This window comes from Argentina silus (genome assembly GCF_951799395.1).
Source record: "Argentina silus genome assembly, chromosome: 12".
NCBI lineage: Eukaryota > Metazoa > Chordata > Actinopteri > Argentiniformes > Argentinidae > Argentina > Argentina silus.
The window spans coordinates 13,191,300-13,208,151 of NC_139666.1; the positions used below are offsets into that span (position 1 = coordinate 13,191,300).

At 42.7% G+C, this 16,852-nt stretch overlaps 2 protein-coding genes across 8 annotated transcripts; one reads left to right on the forward strand and one right to left on the reverse strand.

Moving 5' to 3' along the window:
• Positions 1 to 2,015: 2,015 nt before the first annotated feature.
• Positions 2,016 to 11,809, reverse strand: LOC310813055 (uncharacterized protein). Of its 6 annotated transcripts, none has more exons than XM_083681883.1 (16): positions 11,715 to 11,809; positions 9,752 to 10,042; positions 9,101 to 9,367; positions 8,699 to 8,815; positions 8,501 to 8,536; positions 8,269 to 8,343; positions 7,728 to 8,012; positions 7,349 to 7,555; positions 6,970 to 7,176; positions 6,591 to 6,797; positions 6,212 to 6,418; positions 5,833 to 6,039; positions 5,454 to 5,660; positions 5,075 to 5,281; positions 4,696 to 4,902; positions 2,016 to 4,523 (listed from the first exon to the last, which is right to left on the reverse strand). In XM_083681883.1, the coding sequence occupies exons 1-16, from the start codon at positions 11,776 to 11,778 to the stop codon at positions 4,291 to 4,293; spliced, it is 3,024 nt and encodes a 1,007-aa protein (XP_083538009.1). In that variant the 5' UTR covers positions 11,779 to 11,809; the 3' UTR covers positions 2,016 to 4,290. The 6 variants fall into 6 exon arrangements, with proteins under 6 accessions (XP_083538009.1, XP_083538007.1, XP_083538008.1 ...); XM_083681881.1 differs by having other exon boundaries at positions 8,245 to 8,343; XM_083681882.1 differs by having other exon boundaries at positions 8,501 to 8,539.
• A 2,091-nt stretch (positions 11,810 to 13,900) lies between these two features.
• Positions 13,901 to 16,713, forward strand: LOC310813058 (T-cell surface antigen CD2-like). 2 transcript variants are annotated; one of them, XM_083681888.1, is made up of 5 exons: positions 13,901 to 13,997; positions 14,848 to 15,132; positions 15,299 to 15,535; positions 15,788 to 15,919; positions 16,164 to 16,713. In XM_083681888.1, the coding sequence occupies exons 1-5, from the start codon at positions 13,946 to 13,948 to the stop codon at positions 16,511 to 16,513; spliced, it is 1,056 nt and encodes a 351-aa protein (XP_083538014.1). In that variant the 5' UTR covers positions 13,901 to 13,945; the 3' UTR covers positions 16,514 to 16,713. The 2 variants fall into 2 exon arrangements, with proteins under 2 accessions (XP_083538014.1, XP_083538015.1); XM_083681889.1 differs by lacking the exon at positions 15,788 to 15,919.
• Positions 16,714 to 16,852: the final 139 nt, after the last annotated feature.

The window sequence follows — 16,852 nt, forward strand, 5'->3', positions numbered from 1 at the left end:
ACAAAGTGATAACAACTATGTTGAACAATTCTCTCTTAGTCACCCCTGGTATTCTCATAAAACTTGGATCTGGAGACAAAACAACCCTTAATTGAGGTCATGGACAATAATAGGGAAAGGAGTCTCGTTCGTTACTCCATTATGCAGTCTCCACCACGCTAAGTGATTCATCCACATAATGATGGTGGGCACACAGTTTGCTCTGTCACAGTAAACCATGGCACAAAAAGAGCCATTCATACGTAGACTTTTATTGAACCAATATTAATTGATTCATCCTAAGCCACCCGGATCTGGCCTCCTTGGGCTCAGCCTCCCTCCACAGTGGAGCAGTGCCAAGGCTCTATCTTAACCCTGCATAAAAATAAATGAGAAGCTATGGGGCCAGAGTCTAAAGCCAGAGGATATTGTTCGATTCCACCTCAGCCCTCCAGGAGGCAATTTAAACAACCAAGCATGCTAATCAACCTGTTATAAAAGGCCATTCTGGAGGGTGGCCCACTCTCTCTCATTCTCTCTCCCTCTCAAGTTGCAGTGGAGCCAAACTGGACCCAAACGATCTAGAGAGGAAACTCAAATTGGGCCCCTGTCTGAGAGAACATTACACTCCAATGGGACACAAACATCTGATGTGTAGGAGGAAATGGGCATTCATGTATGAAAGGGAGTCACATGGCTTTATTGGGCAGACCTGCTGTTATGTGTTGAATCAGAATGTTGAATTGAGACGATCTCAAGAGAACCATGTGAGTGGTACTGTGACAGCATGAATAGCCTGGTCATTTCTCCCATGGGATGTTCTCTCAAGTCAAAATAAGGGTATTTTGTCAGCGGTATACTGTAGTAATAGTAATAGAATCTCTCCTTTAACAATGAGTACATTTTGGAAGTAAAGGGAGGTATGGGGAGGTGAACCAGCACTCCAGCCTAAGTATCAGACACAGGATCAGAGATCCCCTGCTGCCAGCCAAGACATCAACCAGGTCTCAGAGGAACTCCATTATAACCCCCATCAGCAGTAGCAATGCCTACACACCCCACCAGAATAATTCAATATTCTAATATCCCTCCGGTATTTGTTGTGACCACAGAAATCCAATACTGTTCATTCTTCTCTGGTGCTCTGAACCCACAGGTCAGCTGGTAGCAGATCAGAGGCCTCTCTTTGACTCAGAGGTTAAACTAATCAGGATTGACCATGTCAGATTCCTATTCCCTTTGGAAATCTACACCAGCTTGTCATTTCGTTTTGGGATGAACCTGTTCTCTTGTTCATTTTTGTCTTGGTATTCTTTTCATTAGCCACTAAGCTGCGGGATTGAAGGCTGAATTGTGTCTTTGTTCATTTTTTTGTAAAGGATTAATACTGTGGTTTGCATTAGGGCAGTTATTGTGCAAAGAATGTCGAGATGATGTCTATCGTTATAAGTGTTTGAATTTAAGGGAAATTGCAGTACCCTTTTGAAATTATATAACAATCAATTGGCTGGAAATGTTCCATGGGTTAATCATGATTCATGAGGTTATTTTCTTCACTTGCTTCTCTGATCAATGTAATTAAGGCTACTCTATGATGTCACTCAAAAACAGAAGTTGCCATTTCTATAGAAACAGCTAAATGATTTATTGTTTGCATTCAAAAACTACAGCCTACATTGATAACTCATATTGTGACTGGAGTGATGTAGATAAATTGCTATTGAACACTGACCCCTACTGATACAAAAAGGGTTTTACAACCAATTCCGCATACCGGAATTTTGTTTTTACCCTTTCTCCAAGTAATTACAATATCCTTCCCAAAACCTCTAACAAAATATCTCTTGTAAAATACTGTGTTTATTTCACAAGACTTTGACTGGAATCTGAACAATAGCCGATAGCAGCTCTCTGCACTGTAGATAGTGTCTCAGTTGTGCTATGAAAACCAGGGCTTTCCATTGATTAGTAAAACCACATACATTTCATAGAATTAAATGAAAGTTATAAAATAAAGTGTATCAAGTAATGTAATGTAATGTAAGCAGTATCAAAGTTTATTTAAGAGGAAATAAATCACCAGTTCCATGTACAATGCCTTCTTTCAGATTGGGTTTACCATTTAGAAAGTACAACATTTGTTAAACACACTTCTCCTATATTAGGGCTCCAAAAGTATTGGAAAAAAACATATAATGTCCAAATAAAGTACTCATATTTAGCTGCCTGAAGTCAGCAACCTCTTGACCCCACCAGATGCTGGGTATATTACTGCAGCCATCTTCAGTTGTTTGATTTGAGGTATTTTTGCCTAAAATCTTATCATTAGGAAATGAAATGCATGTTCAATTGGATGTAAATCTGAAGATTGACTTGGCCAGTCAAGAACTTTCTGCTTGTTTGCCCTGAAAAACTCCCTAGCTGCTATGGCAGTATGCTTGGGGTCATTGTCTTACTGTATGATGAAGCGCCATCTAATGAATTTGGAGGCATTTGCTTGTACAGCAGTTGTCAGCAGTATCATCACCCAGTTACTCTATCATTACTAAATATATAGTTTAATTTTCCTTGAAATGTTTACATAGTTTGGATGGTGATGTATTCTGCGAATGGTAGTCTCTGACACATTTACACCTACCTCCTGGAGGCTCCAAAGGTAAATGCAAGTCTCCAAAGGCAAATGCAAAGCCTAGAATCAATACTAGACATACAGTTAGGTCCATATATATTTGGACTCTGACACAATTTTTGTTATTTTAGCTGTTTACCAAAACATATTCAAGTTACAGTTATATATGAATATGGGCATAAAGTGCAGACTCCCAGCTTTAATTTGAGAGTATTCACATCCAAATTGGAGGAAGGGTTTAGGAATTACAGCTCTTTTATATGTAGCCCCCTCTTTTTCAAGGGACCAAAAGTAATTGGACAACTGACTCAAAAGCTGTTTCATGGACATGTGTGGGCTATTCTTTTGTTATTTCTTTATCAATTAAGCAGGTAAAAGGTCTGAGTGGATTCCAAGTGTGGCATTTGCATTTGGAAGCTTTTGCTGTGAACTCACAACATGCGGTCAAAGGAGCTCTCAATGGAAGTGAAACAGGCCATCCCTAGACTGCAAAACCAAAACAAATCCATCAGAGAGATAGCAGCAATATTAGGAGTGGTCAAATCAACAGTTTGGTACATTCTGAGAAAAAAAGAACGCACTGGTGAGCTCGGCAACACAAAAAGGCCTAGACGTCCACGGAAGACAACACTATGGCAAGCACATTTGGTTCATCCTTGTGCTTAAGATGATCACAATTTGGTCTTATTTGGTCAGACATATTACCGGGTGTGCCTTTTTGTTATAAAATGCATCCTCTCACAAGTTAATATGTTAATAAGTGTATTAATAACATAATCTGCTGTTGAATCTGTCATATACGTGTCATATGTCATATGTCATATAGTATAGGAGATTACAACACCTGTCAGGGTGTTCACCTTCATAACCTCACTTACTGTTGTGCACATGTATGTTATTGTGGTGGGCATGTGAACATACACATACATTTCTTAAGATTAAATAAAAGTTACAAAGTTACAGTGTATCCAGCAGTGGTGTAATCAAAACCCATTGAAGAAAAATATCACAGCTTGTTCTGACAATAACGAAAAGAGAGCTGCATCTGCTGCATCAATCAAATTTGACTTCAGTATTCTTTCTGCACAGTGGGCAGACAGAATTTTACTACCAAGATTTAATTAAGTACAAAATCAGATGGAGATGTCAGCCAAACATCATTAGTGTCTTCTCACATATAGTGCCTTTAAAGTCATACAGGTGTACCAGTAGCCCCCAGTAGGTCTGGTGTGTGTGTGTGGTAGGGCTCTGAGCCTGCCCTGGGGTGGCAGAGGATGGTACATCTGCCTATGATTGGGCTGGTCTGATTCGCTGTCCTGTTTGGGACCTGTGGTCCTCTGTGGCTCAGTTGGTAGAGCATGGCGCTAACAACGCTTAAGTTGTGGGTTTGATTCCTGCTGGGACCATATATACTGAAATGTATGCACTCACTGCAATGTAAGTCGCTTTGGATAAAAGCATTATTATATATTATTATTATATTATATATTATTATATATGATGCTAGCTGTGTCAGGCTGCTGCTGGGTGTGAGGGACACTATGGGAGAGAGCTGCAAAGATGAATCATTAGGATTTTTGTTTTCTGTCAAACAGAAAATGAATGCTACAGATGTCAAATTGACTGCTCCTGTGATGCACTCTGGGGTGTGTTGGTTCTCAAGAGCTGGACTAGGGGTCACGTCAGCACAAGTCCTCATCACTCTTGGTGGGTTTTTCGTTAGCTGATGTGACTCCGTCTTTTCCTCCTATGGTACCTTCGTCCGCTCCCTCCATCCGTCCGGTCCCTCGGTCATCTTTGTCCCTTCCCTTATCACTTGCTGACTCGACAACATTGGTTGTCCCTTGTTCATTCTGTGAAACCTGAGACTCAAGGGTGACATCCTTTCGATCTTCATTCTCTGTCAATGGTGTGCCTGTTGAGATCAAACAGAAAAAAGGCTATCAAGAGATGTAACAGTGAGAGGGATAATTTGGGGATCTTATGAGAGGCTTGCCCTTCCTGAATACTTAACTGTGCCCTTCATGCCCTGAATTTAGAATCAGATGGCTTGTTCTGATTTTGTCATACCTGTAGGATGGCCTTACCTCTCTTGTGTTCTGATGTGTCCTGACTAGCTGGAGTCTTAGTGAGATCCAACTCCTCCTCAGTACCGTGACTGGAACCGTTGTCATCTACGTCCCTTCCCTTTTCACTTGCTGACTCGACAACATTGGTTGTCTCTTGTTCATTCTGTGAATCCTGAGACTCAAGGCTGACATCCTTTGGTTCTTCATTCTCTGTCAATGGTGTGCCTGTTGAGATCAAACAGAAACAAGGCTATGAAGAGATGAGACAGTGAGAAGGATCATTCTGTGATCTTATGAGGGCCTTGCCCTTCCTGAATACTTAACTGTGCCCTTCATGCCCTGAATCTAGAATCAGATGGCCTGTTCTGATTTTGTCATACCTGTAGGATGGCCTTACCTCTCTTGTGTTCTGATGTGTCCTGACTAGCTGGAGTCTTAGTGAGATCCAACTCCTCCTCAGTACCGTGACTGGAACCGGTGTCATCTACGTCCCTTCCCTTATCACTTGCTGACTCGACAACATTGGTTGTCTCTTGTTCATTCTGTGAATCCTGAGACTCAAGGCTGACATCCTTTGGTTCTTCATTCTCTGTCAATGGTGTGCCTGTTGAGATCAAACAGAAAAAAGGCTATCAAGAGATGTAACAGTGAGAGGGATAATTTGGGGATCTTATGAGAGGCTTGCCCTTCCTGAATACTTAACTGTGCCCTTCATGCCCTGAATTTAGAATCAGATGGCTTGTTCTGATTTTGTCATACCTGTAGGATGGCCTTACCTCTCTTGTGTTCTGATGTGTCCTGACTAGCTGGAGTCTTAGTGAGATCCAACTCCTCCTCAGTACCGTGACTGGAACCGTTGTCATCTACGTCCCTTCCCTTTTCACTTGCTGACTCGACAACATTGGTTGTCTCTTGTTCATTCTGTGAATCCTGAGACTCAAGGCTGACATCCTTTGGTTCTTCATTCTCTGTCAATGGTGTGCCTGTTGAGATCAAACAGAAACAAGGCTATGAAGAGATGAGACAGTGAGAAGGATCATTCTGTGATCTTATGAGGGCCTTGCCCTTCCTGAATACTTAACTGTGCCCTTCATGCCCTGAATCTAGAATCAGATGGCCTGTTCTGATTTTGTCATACCTGTAGGATGGCCTTACCTCTCTTGTGTTCTGATGTGTCCTGACTAGCTGGAGTCTTAGTGAGATCCAACTCCTCCTCAGTACGGTGACTGGAACCGGTGTCATCTACGTCCCTTCCCTTATCACTTGCTGACTCGACAACATTGGTTGTCTCTTGTTCATTCTGTGAATCCTGAGACTCAAGGCTGACATCCTTTGGTTCTTCATTCTCTGTCAATGGTGTGCCTGTTGAGATCAAACAGAAAAAAGGCTATCAAGAGATGTAACAGTGAGAGGGATAATTTGGGGATCTTATGAGAGGCTTGCCCTTCCTGAATACTTAACTGTGCCCTTCATGCCCTGAATCTAGAATCAGATGGCCTGTTCTGATTGTGTCATACCTGTAGGATGGCCTTACCTCTCTTGTGTTCTGATGTGTCCTGACTAGCTGGAGTCTTAGTGAGATCCAACTCCTCCTCAGTACCGTGACTGGAACCGGTGTCATCTACGTCCCTTCCCTTATCACTTTCTGACTCGACAACATTGGTTGTCTCTTGTTCATTCTGTGAATTCTGAGACTCAAGGCTGACATCCTTTGGTTCTTCATTCTCTGTCAATGGTGTGCCTGTTGAGATCAAACAGAAACAAGGCTATGAAGAGATGAGACAGTGAGAAGGATCATTCTGTGATCTTATGAAGGCCTTGCCCTTCCTGAATACTTAACTGTGCCCTTCATGCCCTGAATCTAGAATCAGATGGCCTGTTCTGATTGTGTCATACCTGTAGGATGGCCTTACCTCTCTTGTGTTCTGATGTGTCCTGACTAGCTGGAATCTTAGTGAGATCCAACTCCTCCTCAGTACGGTGACTGGAACCGGTGTCATCTACGTCCCTTCCCTTATCACTTGCTGACTCGACAACATTGGTTGTCTCTTGTTCATTCTGTGAATCCTGAGACTCAAGGCTGACATCCTTTGGTTCTTCATTCTCTGTCAATGGTGTGCCTGTTGAGATCAAACAGAAAAAAGGCTATCAAGAGATGTAACAGTGAGAGGGATAATTTGGGGATCTTATGAGAGGCTTGCCCTTCCTGAATACTTAACTGTGCCCTTCATGCCCTGAATCTAGAATCAGATGGCCTGTTCTGATTGTGTCATACCTGTAGGATGGCCTTACCTCTCTTGTGTTCTGATGTGTCCTGACTAGCTGGAGTCTTAGTGAGATCCAACTCCTCCTCAGTACCGTGACTGGAACCGGTGTCATCTACGTCCCTTCCCTTATCACTTGCTGACTCGACAACATTGGTTGTCTCTTGTTCATTCTGTGAATCCTGAGACTCAAGGCTGACATCCTTTGGTTCTTCATTCTCTGTCAATGGTGTGCCTGTTGAGATCAAACAGAAAAAAGGCTATCAAGAGATGTAACAGTGAGAGGGATAATTTGGGGATCTTATGAGAGGCTTGCCCTTCCTGAATACTTAACTGTGCCCTTCATGCCCTGAATCTAGAATCAGATGGCCTGTTCTGATTGTGTCATACCTGTAGGATGGCCTTACCTCTCTTGTGTTCTGATGTGTCCTGACTAGCTGGAGTCTTAGTGAGATCCAACTCCTCCTCAGTACCGTGACTGGAACCGGTGTCATCTACGTCCCTTCCCTTATCACTTGCTGACTCGACAACATTGGTTGTCTCTTGTTCATTCTGTGAATCCTGAGACTCAAGGCTGACATCCTTTGGTTCTTCATTCTCTGTCAATGGTGTGCCTGTTGAGATCAAACAGAAAAAAGGCTATCAAGAGATGTAACAGTGAGAGGGATAATTTGGGGATCTTATGAGAGGCTTGCCCTTCCTGAATACTTAACTGTGCCCTTCATGCCCTGAATCTAGAATCAGATGGCCTGTTCTGATTTTGTCATACCTGTAGGATGGCCTTACCTCTCTTGTGTTCTGATGTGTCCTGACTAGCTGGAGGCTTATTGAGATCCAACTCCTCCTCAGTACCGTGATTGGAACCGGTGTCATCTACGTCCCTTCCCTTATCACTTGCTGACTCGACAACATAGATTTTTGTCTCTTGTTCATTCTGGGAATCCTGAGACTCAGTGCTGGCTAGTTGCTGGCCGTTTACGACTGGAGGAGCTTGTGTTTCAATCCTTGTCTTCTTGTCTTTCTTCTCAGTCCTGTCCTTGTTCTCAGTCTTGTCCTTGTCTGTCTCTGATACTGAAACACAGAACAACAGAACGAGCAACACATAAGAACATGAGAGGAAGATTAATAATGAGTATTGTGAGATACACTGAAATGTCAGTCAAAACAAACACTACTGCATCGTGGACTGGTTCACCCTTTTGCATTAGAGATCTCTAATATCAAACAGACAGTAACAGAGAAAATGAGGTTAACGGATGCCTCAATATCAAATGGGTATAGAAGTAAAATGGACTTATTTAACTCATAAAGATTCTACAAGCAGAACCTTTGTGTGGAGTTCCACTTGTGTTCACCAATGACTGGACATCCTTTAGATCTTCCTTCTCTGTCAATGGTGTTTCTGTTGAGATCAAACAGAAACAAGGCTATCAAGGGGGTATCATTCATTATTGAGAGTCTGACTTGAACCTGACTAGAACAATATCAGATGTCTAATATGCCGTCAGATGTGATTGTCAGATGAAAAAAGACACGTAAAGCAAATCCTCATATGGTACCTTCGTCCGGTCTCACCCCCCCAGGAAGGATTTTCCCTGCTGCCAGTAATACACCACAGAGCAGAGAAGAAGACAAATGATTAGATGAGACAGTGAGAGGGATAATTTGGCGATCTTATGAGGGGCTTGCCCTTCATGTCCTGAATCTTGAATCAGATGGCCTGTTCTGATTGTGTCATACCTGTAGGATGGCCTTACCTTTCTTGTGTTTCCTGTGGTACAACAAGAGAACGAGAATGCCTATCACAACCAGAATTAACAGGATGGACGTCAGCACGCCAGCTAGGACCCTTGAAGACGCTAGGACCCCTTCTTCTGCAGAGAAACACCATGAAGCCTTTTTGCTGACACTGTACAACTACAGCTCACAGATTTGCAGTGTTGTGGTCATCATAAATAAGCATTAAGCGGTTACAACACTACACAATGTAGTCTGAGTATCTAAAAAAATAATACAGCAACTGTACTGTAGCCTTGGCATCTTTAGACATGCATTAAGCAATTATAACACTGCACTACTCATTGTGTGTATTACAAAAGAGAATACAGCAAATGATTACTGTACTGTACTGTTATTGTACTATAGCTGCTGTGTCTTACCTGTGTAACACTCCCTCAGGGTGAAATTTGTCATTTTCTCACTGACTGGGTTAGTCACCACACATGAGTAGACAGACTCGTCATGTTTGTCCCTCCCAGGGATGGATAGCTTTGCTCCCAGATGCTTCAACCCCCCTGGAACCCTCCAGCTGAAACTGATCTGGGGCTGGGGGTCTGCAGAACACAGCAGCATTACCATGGTTTCTGATGTTGTTGTGGTGCTGTTGTCGTTGACTGCACAGGAAACGCTTGGCTGAGCCACTTCATCTACAAACACAGTAAACTGTATCAAATCATCTTTAAACAGCAGACTGTGCTACAGTCACCTGCACATACTGTAACAACTGCATTGCATGTTGTCATATCCACTATAATGAAACCAGCAGAGAGGGACTTATAGGCTTGAGTCTGAACAATTAGGGTTCATCAGGTTTTCTGTAATTGCCCATTCTCTCTCTCCAGGAAGGCTTTAGAAAGGAAATAAGAGGTACTAGTCAGCTCATTTGTTTTGAGGGGTGATGTGGGTGTGTGTTGATGTGGGTAAAACCATCAGCAACTTTGATATATGTATCAAAGAAAGAGTAGCCAGAGGCCCTTATGATGATACATGCATATTTGTCTATATGCCTACTACTGTGGATACAAACTTACCAATGACTTCCACATTATGATGTGAAAACTGCAACTTTCCATTGATGAGGGCCTCTAACTCATAGGGTCCGCTGTCTGTGTCTTTGAGGTCACTGATAGTTAGCTCTCCAGAGGACCAGTCCAGGACAGTCCTGCCTACATATGAGCCATACTCCTTATTCAGTCTGCCATCAAACTCTACCACCTTGTTGCCGTTGTGTTTCCACAGGATCTCCTCTATGACTCCTGTAATGGTGGGGGTCACTGTGATCTTCCGCCCCAGTCCGCCATGCTGCTTGTCAGTCCCCTCCACTGGAGACACAAAACAGAGCATTAGTTGAGCAGGTCATGCATTCCCTGGAAATACAGAACCACCCCCTTCACACATGTATGCATGTGCACGCACGCACGCACGCACGCACGCACGCACGCACGCACGCACGCACGCACGCACGCACTCACACACACACACACACACACACACACACACACACACACACACACACACACACACACCCCATTACTTTCAGATCAGTGGCTAGGAAGGAATGGATACCAGCTATAGCAAACCTTGCCTTGGTGAATCATTAGTCTTACTAGGACAAACTTAATTGAGATGTAAGATCAGAGATTAGTGAATCATTCACTTGGACATGCGGCGACTTAGTTATACTATTTTGTGATAAATATAGGTCTAACATGAGATAGTACAGAAGTACAATTGTCTAAGAGAATCATCTATACATCAGTCATCATAAGAAAAAAAAAAATCTATGCTTGGACCAGGGGCTATTGGCAGTCACAATGCTAGAAGAAGGAAGAATTCCTTTTACAGCAGAGGAACTACAGAGGGGTAGTGGGGGGTGAATATGTCTTTAGGAGGGACAGTCAAGATGTAGCCTGAAGAGATGGGTCTTCAGTCTAAGGCGGAAGATAGGTAATGACTCTGCAGTCCTGACAGCAGTGGGAAGCTCGTTCCACCACCGGGGCGCCAAGACAGTGAAAAGCCGTGACCGAACAGCGCGAGAGGCGAGAGAGGCGGCAGTGCCAGGCGGAGAGCCGAGGTGGAAGAACAGAGTGATCGGGCAGGGGTTTGGGGGCTGACCATTGCTTGCAACTAGGGAGGGTCTGTTGCCTTTACAACCTGCTACTGGAGCTGCTACCAGAAGCCAGTGAAGGGTGCAGAGAAGGGGGATGACATGGGAGAATTTGTGGAGATTGAACACCAGACGGGCAGCAGCATTCTGGATGAGCTGCAGATGTCTGATGGCGGAGGCGGTGAGCCCGCCGAGAGTGCGTAGCAGTAATCAAGGCGAGAGGTCACATTAAAAATGTGTCTATTCACGGTCTGCCGTAGCCATGTTGTGCTTGCATTTTCTCCCCTCGCTGTATTTAATATGTATTTAATAGGCTGTATACAGATCGGAAGACAATACGCCCTAAACAATATCAGAACACAACGCAGACACAGATTCTTTTGCTTGTCCAGACCTGTCATTTAAAAGCGAGCTGCGTGTTCGCATGACTGGAATTTAATGTCGTGGAAGTCTTCTGTTCGAAGACTGTGAAAGAGAGTTTTCTCAAAGACTTTTATTACAAGTAACAAAGCCGAGTTGGTCCAGCTCTGTGCACAGTATTTATATAGTTTTGATTCTAGTCATATTTGTAAACCACTTATATACATATGGTCTACTCCACACCTGTTGGCCATTCGCCATGGTTAGACAACCTCACGGTTTGGTTTCCCCTCCCATTTCTAAAGTCAGTTTTCGGGGTGTAACAATATTGGTGGCGAGCCCATCGTAACTATCTAAAAATATATATATAACAACATCTTTATTCCATACAATTCTTATCACGCAATGCTAGCATAGCATGGCATGGAAATTCGCCATATTAACTGCCAGTTGTATACAAGGTAATGTACTGTAGACAATGTAGACCATGTTACAAATCAATCAGATGGTAATATATGTATACTCACCAAGAATGAAGCACACGAACATTACTTGGATTACTACAATATTCAAGAAATAGGAGGCAGCCATTGATACATTCGTCTCCCCCTCCCCTGGTAATTGGCTATAGAAAGTGAAAGTGTTTTTCCATGCCTCCATAAAACTGGTTTTACAGGTATCCAGGTAGCCAGTAGTATATACAATGGCAGCAGAGGGCGCACATAAGCAAGTAAGGGCAGTTAAGGGCCAAAATAAATTCAGATGCAATGTGCCTTACCTGATGTTTAATTTTTCATTAATCATAAATACTGATATTTAAATATAGACAATGCCATGCTAACAGACTTAGTGACTTGGAAAGTCAGATTGCCATTTAATATCTATAAATCATTTCCCCCCATTTGTCCATGTATTTTCTCCTTACTCTCATCAGCACCCCTGTCTGAAGTTCTCCTATATATACAGTAGGTTCTCTGTTAATAGGGGTGTGCTGAGCTCATTATTCTCCTATAGTTGTTCGGAATGCTGATTAGCCAGTGCCTATTACTCCTCACTCCTTAGTTTCCTCCAGGTATTTAATGCATGGTTCATGCAAGTAGGAGCTTACCTCGGCTTTTGCTCATAATACATCCTAATCATCCCCAGATGCTGTTATTACGTGGAAAATAAACATAGGCCTATATTTCATTGCTCTTACACAAGACACGTGTCCTCCACTATAATGAAGTTGTAGGCTGCCTCTGCTGTAGGCTAGGTCAAACGAACTCCGATTACGGATAATATCTACAAATTATCAGGTGATGATCGTGTCTGTAAAATGCCCAAATTCTGTTGAGTAGCCAGTCTACCCCTAGTAATAATGCATGTTACATACATTGAAATTGTTCATGTATTTTCATATAGTATCACATACAATAATTAAAGAGATGCTAATTCTAAAATGAGCACTCACAAGCCAAAAACGGGTCCCTGAATACCATGAGCAAAAGCTTATTTTGCAAAAGTTTGTTGGCCTTAAACTAAGGACCGTGTTGTCTAATGAGATAAGAAATTGCTTAACATTATATCATGATAGCATGGACATGGCTGGTTGGAACGGTTAATTACTGAAGCATTTTCATATAAATGTATATAAACCAAGGTCCAAGTTTGTCATCTATCAAAGAACAAACATAACCTGTAGAGCGTAATAAGTAGGTTGGCAGTTACAATATGAAGGATTAGCAAGGAAACGTATGTATTTGTTAACAACAAAGCATATCTTAATAATTATAATCTGACTCCAAGTAATTTAATAAACACTATGTGCAAAGAATTGCTGAGTTTAGGTTAAGTAGAGCAAGAATGGTCAAGTAAGAATAAATGAAATTAGGCTTTAATAACACTTAATAATAATAATAAATAAAACTTCTACAACTATTACAAGGCAAATACATCATAGAGAAATCTATGTTACATTCTAAATGAGAGAGGGAGAGAACTAACCACATAGCCGGTATACTGTTCTCACAAACAGCTGGGACCACAGACCAGAAAACAAAGAGAAAGATATGTTCCTCAACATTCTGTTTTATACCTGTCTTCCAACTGTAAGTATTCAAATCCAGAGCTGTTTGAAAGTCAAAACCCAGATGGCTGGTGTTTCATATGGTATTGCACTACGTCACTGAGGATCCAATTTTAATACACCAATGATCATATGGTCTAAATTTCCATCAGTTCACAATTTGACCATACTACAAACATATTCCATGTCAAATTCAAATGATACAAAAAAAAACAATGAACCTCAACCCTGAGTAGAACACTCAGATGAACACACAATACATGGATATGGAGTCTTCAGCCTGACCGAAACCCAGACCAGCTTGACCCATTGACCCAGACTAAGATACCATTTCATCTGACCATTTACTTTTGCCTCATTGGTTGTATAGTAGTGAAGGTTCTCTATTTGTCCAGTCTCTTGAAAGTCAAGGCCAACTAACAACTTCAGCAAAACTTAACCAGTCAGTCAAAAGATCAAGACTTCCACTTTGACACATGCGGATGTCTCTCACTCACTCTCTCACTCACTCTCTCTCTCTCCCACGCACGCACACACGCATGCACGCACGCACGCACGCACACACACACACACACACACACACACACACACACACACACACACACACACACACACACAAACACACAAACACACACACAAGCGCATACATATGAACTAAAGCAGGTGCCCAGATGCGCTCACTCTCATAGAATGGCCCTGATGGATCTGGTGCCTCTCTTTCTCCTCTCTCTGGAGTTTGCAGGTGAGTTTGCCGATAAGCTCAAACTATTTACGATATTTGTATATTTGTATTTACACATTGTTTGTGTAAGTCTGTAACACTGTCCTCATGTATGTGTTACTGTAGCCTAATGTAAAGCTACTGAAGGAAGGCGATGTAAAGGCTGTTCCAATGTTCTGTTGCGTTCTGTTTCTAAATGAAGACTGAATCAAATAAGTGGGAAAACTAATTATGTGTAATCAAATATGTTAATAATTATTTGACCTGGTAAATCTTAACATGTTTTACATCTCACATACTGAAGTTAAATACAGGTTTTTTTCCCAGTTATTTTGTTTGCTTCTCCTTTTTTTTCCATGGAAGGGGAAGTGAAGATTGTTCAGTTGCCAATGTCCGCATAGATAGGGAAGGGAAAGTGTGATTATTGTCAATGAGTGCAGTGATAAATGGACGGGTAACGAGGCATTTGCCGTCGGTACACTTTATTGAAAATATACCACCACTGTCAGATTGCGTTATTAGAAAATTATTATTAAGATTATTATTATTTAGAAACCGTTTTATAAATACATACAAATGTTGTACTGTATGAATGTACCAGCTGAGTTTGTTATATTTTCTAGATGGTAATAATGAATATACTAGATAATGTTCATACTAACTGTTATAATCTTTATTTCAGTATCATTAAATGCTAATTACATTACTAGAGTTGCAGGAGCCATTTACCCAATAACAATTGTGTGTGTGTGTGTGCGTGTGTGTGTGTGTGTGTGTGTGTGTGTGTGTGTGTGTGTGTGTGAGAGAGAGAGTGTGTGTGTGTTACTGTCTGTATTGCATTGATATAACATGACTGGATGCCATTGTGCAGGTGCTGAAAAAGAGTGTATTTACGGTGCTGTGGGGGGGTCCCAGACTTTATCCGTGGGTAAACCAGACCTTCATGATCTGACAGCCTTCCACTTACGGTGGACACATGGCTCAGAGTTAGTGAACGACAACAGGAGGGAGTCTAAGTGGAAACACAATATCAGTAAAGATGGGTCCCTCCATCTGGAGAACCTACAACTGGCGAACACTGGGATGTATCAGGCAACAGTCTACAACCAAAACGGGAATCTCGAGACTAATACCACAGCTCGACTGTGTGTTCTCCGTAAGTACACACACACACACACACACACACACACACACACACACACACACACACTCACACACACACACACACACACACACACACACACACACACACACACACACGTGTTAGGTATACTATGTCATACTGTATGTCTTTCTCAAAGTGTGTCTATTTGTGTTCTCAGCGTCTGTGTCTAAACCACGTGTAACATTCACCTGTGATGAGAAATCAGTTAAGTTGAGTTGTGATGTGGGGCAAACTATGGACGTGAGTGTAGTGTGGAGCCATAATGGAGAAACATTGCAGGACCACACTAACACAACTCTGATAGTAACCATCAGGCCCAATGACCGTTACTCATGTACAACCATTAACAAAGCCAGCAGGAAGATCAGTGAAGATGTTACCCCTAAATGCACAGGTTTGTAAAACACACATGTTGTCCTGTTGTGTGCGTGTGTGTGTGTGTGTGTGTGTGTGTGTGTGTGTGTGTGTGTGTGTGTGTGTGTGTGTGTGAGTTGTAATGAGTGTGTGTTAGTTGTTATGTGCTACATAAAGTAAAGTTATTATTGTTATTATTAGAAATAGAAAGAGGTGCACAAGTGAATTTGAATTAACCGACCTGCTGCTGCTTATGATGATGATGATGATGATGATGTTGATGTCTTCGCAGCACTGCTGTTTGGTATGGAGCTATGGCTTATGTTGTGGATTCTGGCTAGCGGAGGTGGTCTGCTCCTCATCGTCTTCATCATCACCATAGCGTGTGTGTGCAGGAGCTGCAGGCACAAGAGACGCCTGGAAGGTACTAAACATACACCGTTTAAAACACACACACACACACACACACACACACCACTGAAAATGCACAATAACTGATGTTGCAGAGAAACACAGTTATGCAATCAAACACTGTTGTGGTCACCCAGCACTACTTAAGCAAGCTGCCCATATTCTATCTAGCTAGTTCTCTCTCTGTACTCCATTACCAATCACTTCTAACTGTAGATTTACGATGAAGTCCTCTCTTCTCTCATGTCCCCCTGTAGAGGAGGCGGAGATGAGACTGGCCCCCCTGATCCAGCCAACTCGCCAAGCATCCCTCCACCACCAGCAAGCACAGCCCAGGGCCCAGAGCAGAGCCCGGCCCCAGGGCAGAGATCCGACCCCAGGGCAGAGCTCCGACCAAAGGGCAGAGCCCCGACTCCAGGACAGAGATCTGACCCCAGGGCAGAGCTCCGACCAAAGGGCAGAGCCCCGACCCCTGGGCAGAGCTCTGACCCCAGCCACACCAAACTCCAAGCCACAGCCTCGATCCAGGCCTCGACAGCCAACTCCAGCTGAGGCTCAACCCAAACCAATGCCTAGACGTTCAGCACCTCGAACTCCCAGGAATTAGGCCTGTCATTGTGTGTGTGTGTGTGTGTGTGTGTGTGTGTGTGTGTGTGTGTGTGTGTGTGTGTGTGTGTGTGTGTGTGTGTGTGTGTGGGTGTGTGTGTGTGTGTGTGTATGCTTGCCCCTTGTATTATATACTATATTTGTATTATGTACTGTTTCTGTATTATGTACTCAAGAGTATATTGAAGTTAGTGTGTCCTATTTTGTTCCATGGGGTCTTCCTGTTCTAACGGAATGTTCCATAAACTAGGTCTGTGGCTTTGGCTGTCTCTCAGACACACACCACTTCCTCCTCTCACAGTGCACTCATTAGTCAGAGTTCACCTCCTTGGGTGAAGAG

Coding starts and splice junctions, on each gene's coding strand:
- LOC310813055 (XM_083681880.1), bottom strand. CDS start 11,778: ATGGCTGCCTCCTATTTCTTGAATATTGTAGTAATCCAAGTAATGTTC. Junction 8,540..8,698: donor CCACAGGAAACACAAGAAAG/GTAAGGCCATCC, acceptor TATTACTGGCAG/CAGGGAAAATCCTTCCTGGG. Junction 8,344..8,500: donor GGGGGTGAGACCGGACGAAG/GTACCATATGAG, acceptor TGATCTCAACAG/AAACACCATTGACAGAGAAG.
- LOC310813058 (XM_083681888.1), top strand. CDS start 13,946: ATGGCCCTGATGGATCTGGTGCCTCTCTTTCTCCTCTCTCTGGAGTTT. Junction 15,133..15,298: donor AGCTCGACTGTGTGTTCTCC/GTAAGTACACAC, acceptor TTGTGTTCTCAG/CGTCTGTGTCTAAACCACGT. Junction 15,536..15,787: donor TGTTACCCCTAAATGCACAG/GTTTGTAAAACA, acceptor ATGTCTTCGCAG/CACTGCTGTTTGGTATGGAG.